This window comes from Loxodonta africana, chromosome 11 (genome assembly GCF_030014295.1).
Source record: "Loxodonta africana isolate mLoxAfr1 chromosome 11, mLoxAfr1.hap2, whole genome shotgun sequence".
Classification (NCBI taxonomy): Eukaryota; Metazoa; Chordata; class Mammalia; order Proboscidea; family Elephantidae; genus Loxodonta; species Loxodonta africana.
The window spans coordinates 52420369-52434744 of NC_087352.1; the positions used below are offsets into that span (position 1 = coordinate 52420369).

A 14376-nucleotide genomic window follows, 5' to 3' on the forward strand; every position below is an offset into this window, starting at 1 on the left:
ATCTTCAAGGTCCAGCTTAAATGTGCTTCTCTATGAAAAGGTCCTATACACAGATTTCTGTTTATACCATTTATGTAGTGATGGATTACCCACTGCCTTAGGCATCTCTTGAATTGCTTATATTTTATTTGTAATGTTTGCATGTTTGTTTTCTTATCTTTACCATGTTGTGCATCCTGTATTCTGAAAGGGAAGATACCAAGCTTTCTTGTCCATCTTCACATTCCCTCTGCCCCAGCTCTGTGAGTTCAACAATTGGACGCATGTGTGTGGGAATAGATGGTTAGGTAGATTGGTGATTAGGTTCCTGACAGTTGCCTTTCTTCTGTTTCCTGTCTATCATACTTGGGATACCTTCAGAAGTCACTGAGTCTCTGTATCTCTGAGGGGTTCACCATTTTCTTTCCTTGTGCTTTAAGTGAAAGTTTACAGTTCAAGTTAGTTTCTCGTATAAAAATTTATACAAACATTGTTATGTGACCCTAACTGCTCTCTCTGTAATGTGACAGCACACTCCTCCTTTCCACCCCGGATTTCTTGTGTCCATTCAGCCAGCTCCTGTCCCTTTGTGCCTTCTCATCTCACCTCCAGACTGTAACTGCACATTTAGTCTCATGTGTCAACTTGAGCTAAGACGCACAGTCCTCCTGAGTATCGCTTAGGTCTTACAGTCCAGTCTAATCTTTGTCTGAAGAGTTGGCTTCAGGAATGGCTTTAGTTCTGGGTTAGCAGAGAGTCTGGGGGCCATGTCTTCTGGGGTTCCTCCAGTCTCAGATCATTAAGCCTGGTCTTTTTACTAGAATTTGAGTTCTGCACCTCACTCTTCTCTTGCTCCATCAGGGACTCTCATGTTCCCTGTCAGGGCAGTCATTGGTGGTATTCACTATTTTCTTATGTTGTTGTTAGGTGCTGTGAAGCTGATTTTAACTCATAGTGACTTCGTGTCACAGAGTAGAACTGCTCATAGGGTTTTTTAATACTGTACTCTTTACAGGAGCAGGTCTCCATGTCTTTCCCCAAGAAGCCACTGGGTGGGTTCAAGCTGCCAGCCTTTCAGTTAGCAGCCAATCACTTAACGATTGCACCACCAAGGCTTCTTGTAACATGAGGAGGCTGGACTAATTTCTCTCGTCATGTAGAAAAGGGACATCTTGCAGAGAAAAGAAGGTGGATTTGGGAGCCAGAAAGGCCCCCATAAAGCCTGCATGCTGCTTATACTACCTTAGGATTATCAGAGGCTGGTTACCTAGTCACTTAGAGTTTTGCCTGCCCTTTTTCTTTCATGTGCATAGTAATAGAACTTAACGCAATTGCTGACCTCCCATCAGAGGAGAGAATGTACGTAAAGCACCTGGCACTCCAAAATATTAACTCCCTCGTGTTCTGTCAAAATTCCAATGCCTGTTTCCAAAATCCATCCAGTTTTGGTGTTCACTTATTCCAAACCATCAGGCAGAGTCTTAGAAAATACCTTTAAAATTTAATTACGTGATTCCCTAAGTCCTTATTTTCCGAAAAGAAAACAGAGCTAGTGCATTGCTGCTCTTCTAGAGCCAGAGCCTCACCTGTCGTCCTCCCTCCTCCTACCTCTCAGTCCCCTCCTTCTGCACAGGCGTATCATTTAAAGATCTCTGGCCTGGGTTGCAGCTGAGCAGCCAACTGCCAACTCAACCTCGGGCTTGATCCTTCACTGTTTTAGCCTCACTTTCCAGGTATGGAAAATGAAATCGCTTGGATTGGGTGTGTTATATTCACTCTGGACTCAGAAGACCTGACTGTAATACTCTTATCGCTGCTATGAACAAGATATTGAACATTTAACTTCTTTGGACCTTTATACCATTTTGGGTATAAAATGGTATTTACACAAGAAAATCATAACCAACTGCCTTTAAGTCTTAAAACCTGTGCCCAGCACTAAGCTGGGTGCTTTATGTATTTGTATGTCATTTCAGAACCTGTGAAGTAGGCACTGTAATTACATCTATTATACAGATGAGAAAATTTAGGCACAGAAAGGTTAAGTAACCTAAACGAGGTCACGCAGCTAGTAAGTGGTTATGTCGGGATTTATACCTAATAACTCATACTCTAATGTTTCGTGTTATTAGCCATTACATAATGTTCCAGAATTTTAAGATTGCTTCCAGATCTATGGTATTATGATTTTATTTGTTCCTTCCAACAACGTACGTAAGATTGGCAGGGTAGATTATTTATACCAAATATAGGGATGAAAATAAGGAGCCCTGGTGGTACAAGCGGTTAAGTACTCAGCTGCTAACTGAAAGGTTAGAGGTTCAAACCCACCCAGTAGCTTTGTGGAGAAAGAACTGCTTCTGTAAAGATTACAGATTAGGAAACCCTATAGAGCAGTTTTACTCTGTCGCATGGGGTTGTTATGAACTGGAATTGACTCTGTGGTACCCAGCCGCAACGGCAACAACACAGGGCTGAAGAACCTAAGGCTTTGATGGGAAAGTTCAGGCTAAAGGTGAACTGTGTAGTAAAGAAGAGGTGGTGCCTATACTGATAGGGCTTATAACCATGAGACTGAGCAAGAAAGACAAATGTGTAATCCATACCGTGGCTGTCGTTAATAAAGTGCTTTGCATCTGTCAATATGAAACCAAAAACCAAACCCATTGCTGTCGAGTTGATCCTGACTCATAAGTGACCCTTCAGGACAGAGTAGAACTGCCCCATAGGATTTTCAAGGAGTGTCTGGTAGGTTTGAACTGCCAACATTTTGGTTAGCAGCTGAGATCTTAACCACTAGGCCACCAGGGCTCCGTCAATATAAAAGAAACTGTAAAACCAAACACAGTTTAGCTGTTGAATTTCAGAGGCTAAATCAGAATGCTGAACTTTAATCCCTTAAATACGATCCCTGACAGTTATGCATTTTTCAGAATATCTGAAAAATTGTCTTCACACATAATATTTAGTGACTGTCAACAGGCTATTTTCTGTGTTCCGATAGAGGATCTGCAACCACAAACTTATCACCAGGGAGTGATGCAGGTGATAGGTTGCATAGAACAATCGAGCTTGTGGCTAAATAGACGCACTATCTAATCTCTAACAAAAAAAAAAAAATTTTTTTTTTTTTAAATTTTTAGAATAAAGAACTAAAAACCAAGGTGGCACTCTGGTCTGAAACTCCTAGGACAAAGGTGTCTAAGGCAGTCTCTACAAGGTAAGGCCTTTCTGCCTCCCCCAGCCCCATCTGCCTTCACCACCTCTGTTGTTTATGTTGGACGCTCATTCCATGTGAGAAAGAGTCCAGTCTGTTAATATTCGTATCATACAAGTATAGTGACTAGCCCTAATTTACTTGTAAGAGGCTTGAACTTAATTCTGTTTTCATTTTATTGGAAGAGTTCCATTTTCTGTGGGCAATGGGTGGCAAGTATGTGACAATGATGGGTTTAGCTGAAAATGTTCATTTTGTCCCCTCGCCTGGAAAATAAATGAGTTGGACTACAGATTTGTCCCTATTCTCATATTCTATATTCTGTGGCTAACCTCACACACATGGTGTTAATGAAATGGACCTTTACCAGTGATCGGTAGCGTTCACATTGTTCTTCACTTTGACAGAGAGGGATTTTTCATTGTCTGTTTTTAGCCAGTCTCAAGCTAAATTTATGTACTTGGGTACAAACAAATGATTTAACTGATATCTCATGCCTGAACACCAATTAATACTTCCCATTTCAAAGTTTTAAAATAAAGTTTCATGGGAGGCATAGCTTCTTCCCCTCAGAACTAACTTTTCATTTTTGTTCCGGGTATCATCAGCTCACCAAAAACCCAAAACCAAACCCACTGCTGTCGAATCAATTGTGACTCATAGCGACCCTACAGGACAGAAGAAAACTGCCCTATAGGATTTCCAAGGCTGTAAATCTTTACAGAAGCAAACAGCCACATCTTCTGTGGAGAGGCTGGTGGGTTCAAACCTCCAACCTTTTGGTTAGCAGCTGAGCACATTAACCACTGTGCCACCATCGGCTCACAAACCAAAAAGTACAAACTCTTCACTGTCGTCAAGTCAATTCCGACCCATAGTGACCCTACAGAACAGAGTAGAGCTGCCTCATAGGGTTTCCAAGGCTATATATAATCTTTACGGAAGCAGACTGCCACATCTTTCTCCAGCAGAGCAGTTGGTGGTGGGTTGGAATCGCCAGCCTTTCGGTTAACAGCTGGGCACTTTAACCACTGTCACCGGGGCTCACAACAGTCATTTATTCAGTAGCTATAAAGAAAAAGAAAAAAAAAAATTTTTTTTTTCTTTCTTTATTCAGTGAGTGCCCCCTATAGGCTTGTGCCGTAGTCGTTGCTGTGGATGTAATAGTAACATACTTGAATGCATAGGGCCAAAAACAATCAAACAAACAAAACTGTTGCTGTTCAGCCGATTCCAACTCATAGCAACCCTATAAGACAGAGTAGAACTGCCCCAGAGGACTTCCAAGGAGTGGTTAATGGATTCAAAGTGCTGACGTTTTGGTTAGCAGCCGAGCTCTTTGGGATTCTCAGACCTCAGTGAGCATGAGAATCTTGGGGTGTGTTTGTTAAAAAGTGAAGATTCCTAGCCCCCCTGCACCTAGAGATTCTTATTCAGTAGGGCCATGGCAGGGTGCAAGAATCTGCATTTTAACAACTGCCCTAAGTGATTCCTAGGTGGTGTCTGGTTGCTCTTTGAAAGCCCCTGGCTTCGAGTCGAAGGAGGACTGAGGTGCATCACCATGTACTAAATGATAAAGGGTGGCAAGCACAGTGCAAAATACCTTGAGCAAACAACAAGGAGGTGAGATTTGAGCTCTGCGAAGCCTACAAATCTGAGAAGAAAATCTAATCGTGTCATTGTTTGAGATTCTTCAAATGGTTTCCCAGGTACAAAACCCTGGAAGATCTAGCCCCTCCCCACCTCTCTAGTATCATCTCTTGACCATTTTCCTTTTGTTTACCTCCCTCTACCCTAGTGGCATAGTGGTTAAGTGCTACAACTGCTAACCAAGAGGTCCCCAAGACGTCGGCAGTCGGAATCCACCCTGCACTCCTTGGAAACTCTATGGGGCAGTTCTACTCTGTCCTATAGCGTCGCTATGAGTTGGAATCTACTCGACGGCAGTGGGTTTGGGTTTGGTTATCTATGCTTGCTTTTTGTGCTGGGAATGTTCTCTTTGTCCTCTCGCATCTACTGTGCTGTTCTTCCTGCTATCTGCCCCATCTACATACAGGTTCTTGTACTTTTCGGCTTTCAGTGGGTTTGGCCACCGGGAAGTCCAGGCAGGAGATTTTAGAAAAGGGAGAGAGTGGGATTGGGACATTCTTCCCCTGGTCCCCTCTTTGTGGGGTCATCATTGGCTGTCTGCATCCCTTAATAGTTGTCATAGCTCCTTTCAAGCACATTTTCTCTACAGGACTCTCTTTGGGGTTCTAGAAACAGCTCCCTCCCCTCTCCGCACATCTTTAAGCCTGGGGATGCTGCGCTGTTCCTGTGGTTTTTCTACTCTGTGTCCACATCTTTGTAAATCACCCCTTTGACAAACCCTCTTAGAACCGTCCTAATTGGAATGTTCCCTCTGTTTCCTTCTGAGACCTCCTTTTTCTGTTGCTTGATTGCACCAGGCTTCCCGGGAATGCATGCCTGTACTTTTCCTTATCCCTACCTACCCCAGCCTGGCTCTTAAGTTTCTTGTCCTCAGAGGAGCCTTCCCTGCCCCTGGGTGTGCTTCTCTGTCCTCACTTAATCACTCTTAAAGTCTCTAATCTTCTTTGTAACACTTACCATAATTGTAATTAAATAATTACTCATATAGCTATTTGTTTACTGCCTGTCTCCTGCAAAAGGGAAGAAACTCTTTGAGGATAGGAAATGCTTTAGTCATGCTCACCACGGAATCTTCAAAGTCTGGCCTATAAATATTTACTAATTAAATGAGTGAATACGTTTAGATATCTTTTTTTCCCTCTTCTTTGCCCTAATACAGGTCGAATCTCAACTTTCACACTTTCTGTAAACCTGGCAGATCATCTTATCTATTGTCCTTATGCTTCAGTTGCTCATGTTTTCATTTCCATTGATGGGCATTTTAATCACGAATTGTTTATAATTACCTAAATTTCCATGTCTCTATCTCTCAAATCAAGGAGCCCTGGTGGCACAACAGTTATGCACAAGGCTGCGAACCGGAAGGTTGGCTGTTTGAACCCACCAGTGGCTCTGTGGGAGAAAGACGTGGAGATCTGCTTCCATAAAGATACAGCCTAGAAAACCCTTTGGGGCATTTCTCCTCTGTCGCATGCAGTCACTAGGACTCAGTTGACTCAACGGCACCTGATAACAACCCAACATCTCTCAAATAAAATAGATTATAAATACCGTGAGGGCAGGAATAGTACCTTGGATTTTTCTCTTTATTTTCTGCATTGCTAAGTGTCTTTAAAAATTACCTAAAAAGGAATGAATTCAAGTAATGGCAGTGACCTATCAAAGCAGTCGAAACAATGGTTGAAACAATCTAAGTCCTTTAAAAATTTGGACAGAATCTGAAGTGGCAAAATATAAAAAAGACTTCTGGGCTCAAATCTCATTTCCATAATACCCTGTGAAATTGTTACTTAAAATAAAACAGTTGTAATTACATGTATCATTTTTTAAAATGATTAAAAACTTCCCAGTTCTCACAGCTTTTGAGTTCCCAGTCTGGTCCCTCTAGGGAAGAATCCCATTTTCTCAATCTCTCTGGCATAGTGCCTGCAGTGGAAGCCCAGTCCCACTATGATTAGCATCTGTCTAGGAATTCAGACCAATTCATCTCCCTCCTTAGGACTTCCTGCCAGAGCGCCTGACTTTGCTAATGATATAGGTAATTAGAAACTAGGGAAGAAGCCATTAAGAATCAAGTCCTCTAAAATCTCTGGGCCCCCAGAAGCTAAGTTATCATCATTTTGGTCACTAGCCTGGCAACTTCTACAAAAGAAAAGAAATGAAGCTGCAGAGATATCTTATTAGGAGGTAAAATGCCTACATTACAGAAGCAAGGAGAGAAGTAGTCACTTCAGTGGGGGAAGAAGTGAAGGGTTTGAAATAGAGAACAAGAGTGACTTCCCAAGGGAAAGTGGGATGCTAAGTATTTTTGCTCCCTTCCATCCAGAGAAGGAGCCCTGGTGGCGCAGTGGTTAAAGCACTCAGCTGCTAACTGAGAGGTCAGTGGTTTGAACCTACCAGTGACTCCGTGGGAAAAGGATGGGGCAGTCTGCTTCCTTAAAGATTATAGCCTTGGAAACTCTATGGGGCTGTTCTGCTCTGTCCTATAGGGTCACTGTCAGTTGGAATAGACTCAACAGCAGTGGGTTGGGTCCATCCAAACACGGTCCTCTTCTGGTATGATGAGACATCATGGCCGGCCTCAGCTGCTTTGACCCTGGAGGGGATGGGGCCACAGTAAGGTAGTCAAGGGGACTTCTGATTTTCTCTACATTCTAACTACTCTAGTATTGAACCCTGAGACTCTGGTTGGTTCAGAGGATGTGTTGGAGAGAATGACGTCTGTGGATGATTCTTCAGCTGCAACTAATTAATAGTTAAACGTCTACTGAGTCTAGAGACTTTTCTTCACCCTATGACTTGAGAAAGGTCAAGGGAGAAATTTCCTAATTGAAATTTGGAAACTGGAGGGAATAAATATCCCCCTTTTTATTATTTTTTAGTAGAAACTCTAGTGTTAATGATATCAAGGCAGTTCTCACACTCTAATATGAAATATGGCCAACTGGCTGCTTTGAGAATGTAAGTGGTAGTATGGTTTGGTGACTCTGGATTCAGCAATGCACAATGGAATTATAATACTAGTGAAGGGTTAGAATAGCTGCTAAGGCAAAAACAAATTCCATACCCTTAAAAATTAAACTTGAAATCTTTCTTCAGTCACTCAAAATATAGTTTTCCCTGAGTAAGTATAAACAGCTAGATTTTTTTTTTTTCTGTGCATTGGAACACAGGTGTTTCTTCAACACCAGAACAAGTGGTTTGCCTGAGATAGAGGCACGTTGGTAAAACACGCACACACGTTGTTGTTGTTAGGTGCCATCAAATCAGTTCCAACTCATAGCAACCCTACGTACAACAGAATGAAACACTGTCTGGTCCTGCGCCATTCTCACAATTATTATTCTTGAGCCCATTGTTGCAGCTACTGTGTCATTCCATCTCATTGAGGATCTTCCTCTTTTTCGCTGACCCTCTACCAAGCATGATGTCCTTTTCCAGGGACTGGTCCCTCCTGATAACATGTCCAAAGTGCGTGAGATGACGTCTCGCCATCCTGGCTTCTAAGGAATATTCTGGCTGTACTTCTTCCGAGACAGATTTGTTTGTTCTTCTGGCAGTTCATGGCATATTCAATACACATATGTAGTTTTAAATAGTAGAGTCACACTCAGCGAGGAGAGCAGCTCAGGATCTGAGAAACCCACAGAACTGAAGCATCCTGAGGAACAGACAGCGGATTTGTGTTTTCCATCTCCAGCTCACTCTGGTGCTGCCTTCACAGAGTGTAATGAGACCCATGCTCTCATTCTTTCTTGTCTCTGTTCTTCGCTCTTGACCTATTACAACTAGTTGAATATGCGCAAGTTAAATGCCTCTGTGATGTGAGGGAAGGAGTCCTGGTTGTGCAACAGTTAAGCACTGAGGTACTACCTGAAAAATTGCCAGTTCAAACCTACCCAGTGGCTCTTCAGGAGAAAGACCTGGCAATCTGCTCTTGTAAAGATTGCAGCCTAGGAAACCATATAGGGCAGTTCTTCTCTGTCTTACAGGGATGTGATATGTTGGAATTGATTTGACAGCACACAACAACAACTACAACTACAGGGATGTGGTGCTACTGTACCTCATGGGGAATTGGTCAGAATCAATTAATCGTAATCACTTAGACCAAACCAATTAGTTGCAACTTGGTAGGATGGTGGTTGTGGAAATGGTAGAACAGCAATTATATCGCTAAAGTTTAATGTGCTGTTGCTCAGTTTTGATCATTGTGTGGTCTTTTCTGCAGTGAATTGATGACTGAAGTCACCTCCCCATATTTAATGTTGATCAGACTACGGAAATGAACCTGCTAGAAAAGATCTCATTGAAGAAGATCATTATGTAGTTCTTATTTATTTCTTGAAATACAGTCCAAACTTGTGTGGTAAAATGGCATAGTGCCAGTATTTAAATGAGACTTCCTACAATGAGCTTTTCAGGAACACAACATTCCAGAAAATCCAACAACTGTGTTTGACGGAAGGAACTCTTTCTTCAGAACTTACTAAATGGGTGAAGAAACCAGGAGCTTTCCCATGATGGAAGATGGATTCTGCTTTAAAACTTTTTTTTTTTATAACCTGAATCTTGTTTTCAAATATTTGCTGAAGGGACTGGTTTAAGGTTGTCAGTGTTGACCTTTCGATAGTGGTTTATGAGTCTAACTATAAAGAAGAGCGTATATATGTATGAATAAACAGTGTTATGTTAAAGCTGACCTTTGGATAATAAATATCTTACTATGACATAAGATCATTTCTTGGCCCATTTGTAGTGAGTTATTCTCTACTAAGTTATGGGCAGGAGAGGGAAAAGATTCTTTATAGCACATTCCCCACCACACACCACACTCCAAAGCTGAGAATCATGGCTAGCTCACCACACATCAGGGAAGTGACTCTTTGTTGTTGCTGGGTGCCATCAGTTCCATCTCATAGTACAACAGAACAAAACACTGCCCAGTCCAGCACCATCCTTTCAATCATTGCTATGTTTGAGCCCATTGTTACAGCCACTATGTCAAATCCATCTGGCTGAGGGTCTTCCTCTTTTTTGCTGACCTCCTACTTTACCAAGCATGGCTGATCTTAATTGTGCTGAAATTAAGAATTAGTTCAGAATGATAGCTCTAGGCTACCCACAGACATAAGCTCGCAAGGATGCACCCAGTGTACTCTGCCTTAGTGACAGATTTTCTGCTTAATGTTCATTAATTAACTAAATAAAATGTTTGAGGGGAAGAATGGCACATAGTGGTGTTAGCCCATGCCTCCACAAAAACGTATATATCCTGGGTTCAAGCCTGGAAGAATCTGAATTTACGTGTTTAGTGCTTTTGTGAAAGTATGCTTAAATTCTGATGCAAGCCGTAATTACAGGTGGGGTTTGTGATTGTTATGAGTAAAAACAAACTCTAACTTGTAGAAGTGCAAACATACTGACCTCAGGAAAGCAGAACTTACTTCAATTAAATGAATGAGGCCTTGGTCATGCTCTCTGATGTATAACTCTACACATTTCCTCAGGAAGATGCTGCAGTCCTTTCAGTGTAGAATATGAAGTATCAGTGTTGTTATCTATAAAATATGTAAAGGTGTATACCATTGAGATACAGTAATGTATTTATAAATTCATCCAAGTACTGTAATCCTTAAAGTTCTTGCATAACTATAAGTATGAGTTTCATGTTTCAAAGTTGTCTTTGTTTTTATTGTCTGCTGATTTTTAAGGTATATATTCCTAATAATAACATTTCGAGCATACTTGCCCCATATCAGGAGCAATTCTAATATGTTTTCTGTAGTAAGTCCTTTAGTTTTCCAACAATGCTCAGAAGCAGGTCATATTATTTTCTCCATTGTGAAAAGGAAAATAACCTGAGTGGTCCAGTAACTTGCCTAACTGCTAATTATGGAGCAAGCTTTGAACCTTTTGACCTGTTGATATCTCTTCTGCCTGCTCACTTGGTCTGAAGCGTTTCTGAATTATAGAAATGCCTCCCTTTTGGGGGGACCCTGTTACGGCTTAATCATCATGCAAGGTTTTAGTAATTATGAGATTTTAGAATGAATTCACCCAGCTGACCTAACAATCTGATGATTTCTATTAGAGGAAAAAAAAAGTTTTGAAAGTCAAAATTGGGAAAACATTGTTGGATTTGATTTTGATTTCACTATACTCATTTTTGAACATGGAAGTCCAGTTGGGTCTAGTACAGAAAGGACCTGCTCATGAGGGCTCTGGGTTCACGATGGAATGGTTTATGGAACACCAGGGAATAAGAGTAAGTAGACTCAGAAGCCTAAAAAGATGTGAACTTTTCAAATACAAAAATATCTTATATAGTAGCATCCACTACAAATTTGTGTGTCGTGTAGGGATCATTTCCCGTGTTCTTATTGTTTCAGCTTTTATATTTTAAGATTTTTTTCTAAAGAAAAATTTCTAATGAAAAAACAAGATTATAACTGGTAATGAAATTTATTAGTCTAAACATAATTCTCTACACTTAACGGCACTGGGTTTTTGGTTTAACATAGGAAAAGAAACACTAGTGCAGTTAGAGTTTAAATAATTGTACCTAAAATTATACTGAACAGTATATCAGATAGGGCAGTCTGAGATGGGCCTTGGAGTTAATGCATGAAGGTCGGAAAATGAGAAGAAGCTGAGTTTTACTTTGATTAAGCATACTGTTACAAATTATTATTAAATGCTTAGACTACACAACTGCTAAATCTTTTGAATATTTGTAATATGCCTTACAATAAAGAAAATTGATTTATTGTGTGAACTTTGTTTTGATTTCTTTTTACATTAAAATCGTTATTTATAAATACGTTAAGTAGTTTTTATTTGATTGCCAGAAATATACCAAATATTTCTAAATAATTATTGGATCTAAAATGAAATCACAAGGAAAATTAGAAAATATTTTGGACTAAATGAGAATGAAAACACACCATATCAAAATTTGTGACATATAGCTAAAGAAACATTTAGTGGGAAACTTATAGCTTTAAATGTTTGTATTATGAATATAAAAAGCCTAGAAATCAAAGTCCCATCATGTAAAGCTAGGAGGGAAAGAAAAAGAAACTAGAAGGAAGGGATAAAGAGCAGAAACTAACAAAATAGAAGGTGGACAGTAGCCAAAGCGCACTACCATCGAGTCATTTCCAAGTCATAGCAACCCTCGAAGACAGAGTAGAAACGCCCCTTGGAGTTTCTAAGGCTATGATCTTTACAGAGGCAGCCTGCCGTAGAAACTCTGACCTTCTGGTAAGCAGCCGAGTCCTTTAACCACTGTACTACCAGGGCTCCTCAAAACAGACAATAGAGAAAACTAATAAAGCTAAAAGATGGTGGCTTAGCGGTTAAGTACTATGGCTGCTAACCAAAGGGTTGACTGTTCGAATCCTCCAGGCGCTCCTTGGAAACTCTATGGAGCAGCTCTACTCTGTCCTGTAGGGTCGCTATGAGTCGGAATCGACTCGACAGCACTAGGTTTAGGTTTTTAAAAGATGGTACTTAAAAAAAAAAAAAATCAACAAAATTTATAAATGTCTAGCTATATTGGTGAAGAAAAGAGAAAATACAAATCACCATACTAAAAGCAAAAAAGGTTACCACTAGAAACCCTACAGACATTAAAAGGATAATATGAACAACTCTGTGCCAAGAAATAATAGGATAGAAAGGATAAATTTCCTGAAAAATACAATTTAGCAAAACCAGCACAAGAAGAAACAGAAAATCTGAATAGCGCCCCATGTTTATTTAAGGTATTTTTTATAAAAAAATCTTCCCACCAGGAAAACTCCAGCCCTAGAATTCACTGGTGAATACTAAACTTTCCAAAAAGAAATAACAAATGTCTTACACTTTTTTTCAGAAATTAAAAAGGGACAATGCTTATTTTATGTGGCCAGCATAACCCTAATAACAAAACTCGTCAGACATTACAAAAAAAAAAAAAAAAATACACACTAATATCCCTCATAAGCATAGGTACAAATTTCCTTAAAATATTAGCAAACTGAATACAACAGTATATTTAAAGGCTATATTGGGACATCATAACAAAATGGGACTTATCCAGGTATGCAAGATTGGTTTGTCATGTGAAAAATCAATATATTAATCATATACACAGAAAAAATGAGAAAAATTACATGATCATTTTATAAATGAAAAATTCAACACCCATTCATGATAAAAACTCAGCAAACTAGAAATAGTTGGAAAACTCATCATTCTGATAAAGAGCACGTATGAAAAGCCTTAAGTTAGTCACTTCACAAGTAGTAACTGACTACGGCTCCCTACTACCCAAGATTGTGAGCATGGCCAGAATGCCTACTTTAACCACTTTTTTTTTTTTTTTTTTAATGTATCACAGATTCTAGCCATTGGAATATAGCAAGAAAAAAAAGGCGTGTAGTTTGGAAAGGTAAAATTAATATTGCCTGTTCCAGTTCATATGTTTGATAAGGTAGAAAATGCCAATGAATCTACAAAACAACTAGAACTAATAAGTAAATTTAACAAGGTCACAGATTAAAAGGTTAAAATGCAAAATATATCAGCAGTTTGATATTGGTGAAAGGATAGACAAATATATCAATGGACAGAAAAGAGAACTCATAAATAAACCCATTAATATGTAGTTAATTGATTTTTTGACAAAGATGCCAAGGGAATCCAATGGAGCAAGGAAAATGTTCTCAATAGTGCTGGAAATACTGAATATCTATAAAATGAATGTTGATTTATCTTCTGAAATATGTAACAACCCCAAATGGAAAATATACCTAAATATAAAGCTAAAACTGTAAAATTTATAGGAAAAAAAGTAGATTTTCACAACATTAGGGTAGGCAAAGAATCTTAAATAGTACATGAAAAATGCAAACCTTAAAAACAATAGGCTGGACTTCATTATAATTTAAAACCTTTGCTCTTCAAACTCTCTCAAAAGACACCCTTAAAAAAAAAATGAAAATGCAAGCCACAGAATGGGAGAAAATATTCACAGCACGTACAGGATTTGTATTCAGAAAATGAAGCTGCCCTGATGGCATAGTGGTTTAAGAGCTCAGCTGCTTAGCAAAAAGTTGGTGGTCAGATACACAAGCCGTTCCATGGGAGAAAGATGTGGCAGCCTGTCTCCATAAAGATTATAGCCTTGGAAACCCTATGGGGCAGTTCTGGTCTGTCCTGTAGGTTTGCTGTGAGTCAAAATCTACTTGACAGCAATGGGTTTGGTTTGGATCCAGAATACATAAAGAACTCTTAAAACATAATAATAAGACAAACAACCCATTTTAAAATGAGTAAAAGTGATTGGACAGTCACTTCACAAAAGATATACAAATGACAATATATGAAAACATGCTTCATAACACTAGTTATCAGGGAAAAGCAAATTAAAGCCACTGAGACTTACCATCTATTAGAATGGCTAAAGTTAAAAAGAACTGACCATACCAAGTGTTCAATATGAGGATGTAGAGCAGTGAACTTCTCGTACATTCGTTACTGGG

General features: G+C 39.6%; 1 protein-coding gene across 6 annotated transcripts in view; it reads left to right on the forward strand.

Moving 5' to 3' along the window:
* CCDC68 (coiled-coil domain containing 68) overlaps positions 1 to 11669 on the forward strand; it is a 70468-nt gene extending 58799 nt beyond the window's left edge. For 5 of the 6 annotated variants that reach the window (XM_064294484.1, XM_064294488.1, XM_064294487.1 and 2 more), the window contains exons 11-12: positions 3123 to 3199; positions 9078 to 11669. In XM_064294484.1, coding sequence (XP_064150554.1) covers positions 3123 to 3199; positions 9078 to 9135 — 135 coding nt within the window. In that variant the 3' untranslated portion in view covers positions 9136 to 11669. The remainder of the gene's footprint in view (positions 1 to 3122; positions 3200 to 9077) is intronic. The other variant, XM_064294489.1, reaches the window with a different exon arrangement.
* Positions 11670 to 14376: the final 2707 nt, after the last annotated feature.